At 68.2% G+C, this 1,545-nt stretch overlaps 1 protein-coding gene across 1 annotated transcript in view; it reads left to right on the forward strand.

The window, feature by feature from the left end:
• Positions 1-1,206, forward strand: part of MNEG_14443 (Serine/threonine-protein kinase PAK 7) — a gene marked incomplete at both ends in the record, with an annotated part of 4,367 nt that extends 3,161 nt beyond the window's left edge. The window contains 3 exons of the mRNA XM_014037085.1: positions 21-329; positions 547-732; positions 1,138-1,206. Of these exons, the coding sequence (XP_013892539.1) occupies positions 21-329; positions 547-732; positions 1,138-1,206 (564 nt within the window). The remainder of the gene's footprint in view (positions 1-20; positions 330-546; positions 733-1,137) is intronic.
• Positions 1,207-1,545: the final 339 nt, after the last annotated feature.

The following is a 1,545-nucleotide window of genomic DNA, read 5'->3' on the forward strand; positions in this document are numbered from 1 at the left end:
ACACACACTGCAACCTGCAGGCGCCAGAGCCCTTCCCCGCCAGCGTGATAGGCGACAGTTCAGGCCTGCGGGCCGAGAGCGGCGCCTCACGAGGCTCAAGCGGCTGCTGCAGCGGCGACGGTGCCGCTGTGGAGCTTCCCTCATGCCAGATCATCCCCGCCCACGAGCTGGATCTGACCAGATCTGGCGCCCAAGGGCCGACGCCCGACGTGTTCCTTGGGAGCTGGAATGGCGTGGAGGTTGCGGCCAAGGCGTTTCGCAGTGGCCGAGGTTGCGGCGGCGGAGACGGCGGCGGCGGAGGCGCCACGATTAACGGCCACGCGGTGCCGGTGAGCGCGCCGCAACCTGGGACGAGGCCGCCGATTGTGGGGTGCGTCTCGGATCCCGCTGACGGGGCGGTGCCAATTCCTAGCCCCCCAGTCCCCTATGGGTCTGCGTGCGTCAGTGGCTACACAGCCAAGTGGATGCACATGCTTCGCCTGTGCGGCGCGCCCTGAAATGACGCCCGCACATGCCACGGCGCCGACGCTCCTGATGCCCCCGCAGGCTGCGATGGCCAGGGAGGTCATGGCCATGGCCGCGGTCGCCAACCACCCCAACATCGTCCGCTTCGTCGGCGCGTGCCTGGCGCCACCCCTCGTCCTGCGGGAGCACTACCCGCGCGGCTCGCTGCACCAGCTGCTATCACGGGGCCGCGCGCAGCTGGCCGCGGCGCCGGGCGGCCAGGGCGCGGTGGGTCAAGGGGGTGGGGAAGGGCCGGGGGGGCCCCAGCCGCATGCGGGTTTGGCCTGTTGCTTCGTAGCTCCAGCAAACTCACTACTGGTTGCAGGGAAGTCGGGGGTGAGAAGGGGGCGCCCCAGTTGCTGACTCAGCCCCTGTGGCGTGCAACGTCAGGCCCAGGGCTTGAGCGCCCCTGGACGGCCCTGCCGCATGCCATCAATCGTGACTGGGGCTGCCTGATTTTTTCCCACCCATTGGATGACCTCGCTCACGTGTCACAATGACCCGTCTCCATGAGACTAGCTCCATCTTCCGGCCCTTTGCCAAAACATGTTTGACCGGTCAACCGTCAACCCATTTGATTGATTGACCGTTTGACCGACCTTGCCGTGGACTGACCTGGCCCCGGCCCCGCAGTGCTCGCGCCACCTCGGCTGGGGCCGGCGGTTGGAGATGCTGGTGGACGCAGCAATGGGCATGAGGTGAGGCACGCGTGCGAGGTCGTACGCGTTTGGCGATCGACCCGAGGTTGGCTTGGACCCGTGTTCTTGCCGATCTGGTTGGCGGATGGGCCAGGGCGATGTTGTTGAGGGAGTCTGCGAGTGCGTGCAGGGAGTGTTGGAGTGCCTTGATGTGTCGGTCCCTGGGTCTGGACTCATGCAGGGCGCAACGGCGCAACCCTTTCGGCGGTGCGACGCCGGACGGCGCCGGGAAGGAACACCAGGGCTGCCCTGCCGCCACAAGACCAACTGGCCAGGCAGCCAGCAGCCGGCAGCCTGCGCGGCCGGCCAGCAAGCCCGCCTCACCGTCCGGCTCCCGCCCCCC

Source organism: Monoraphidium neglectum (genome assembly GCF_000611645.1).
Source record: "Monoraphidium neglectum strain SAG 48.87 unplaced genomic scaffold scaffold04489, whole genome shotgun sequence".
NCBI classification, from domain to species: domain Eukaryota; kingdom Viridiplantae; phylum Chlorophyta; class Chlorophyceae; order Sphaeropleales; family Selenastraceae; genus Monoraphidium; species Monoraphidium neglectum.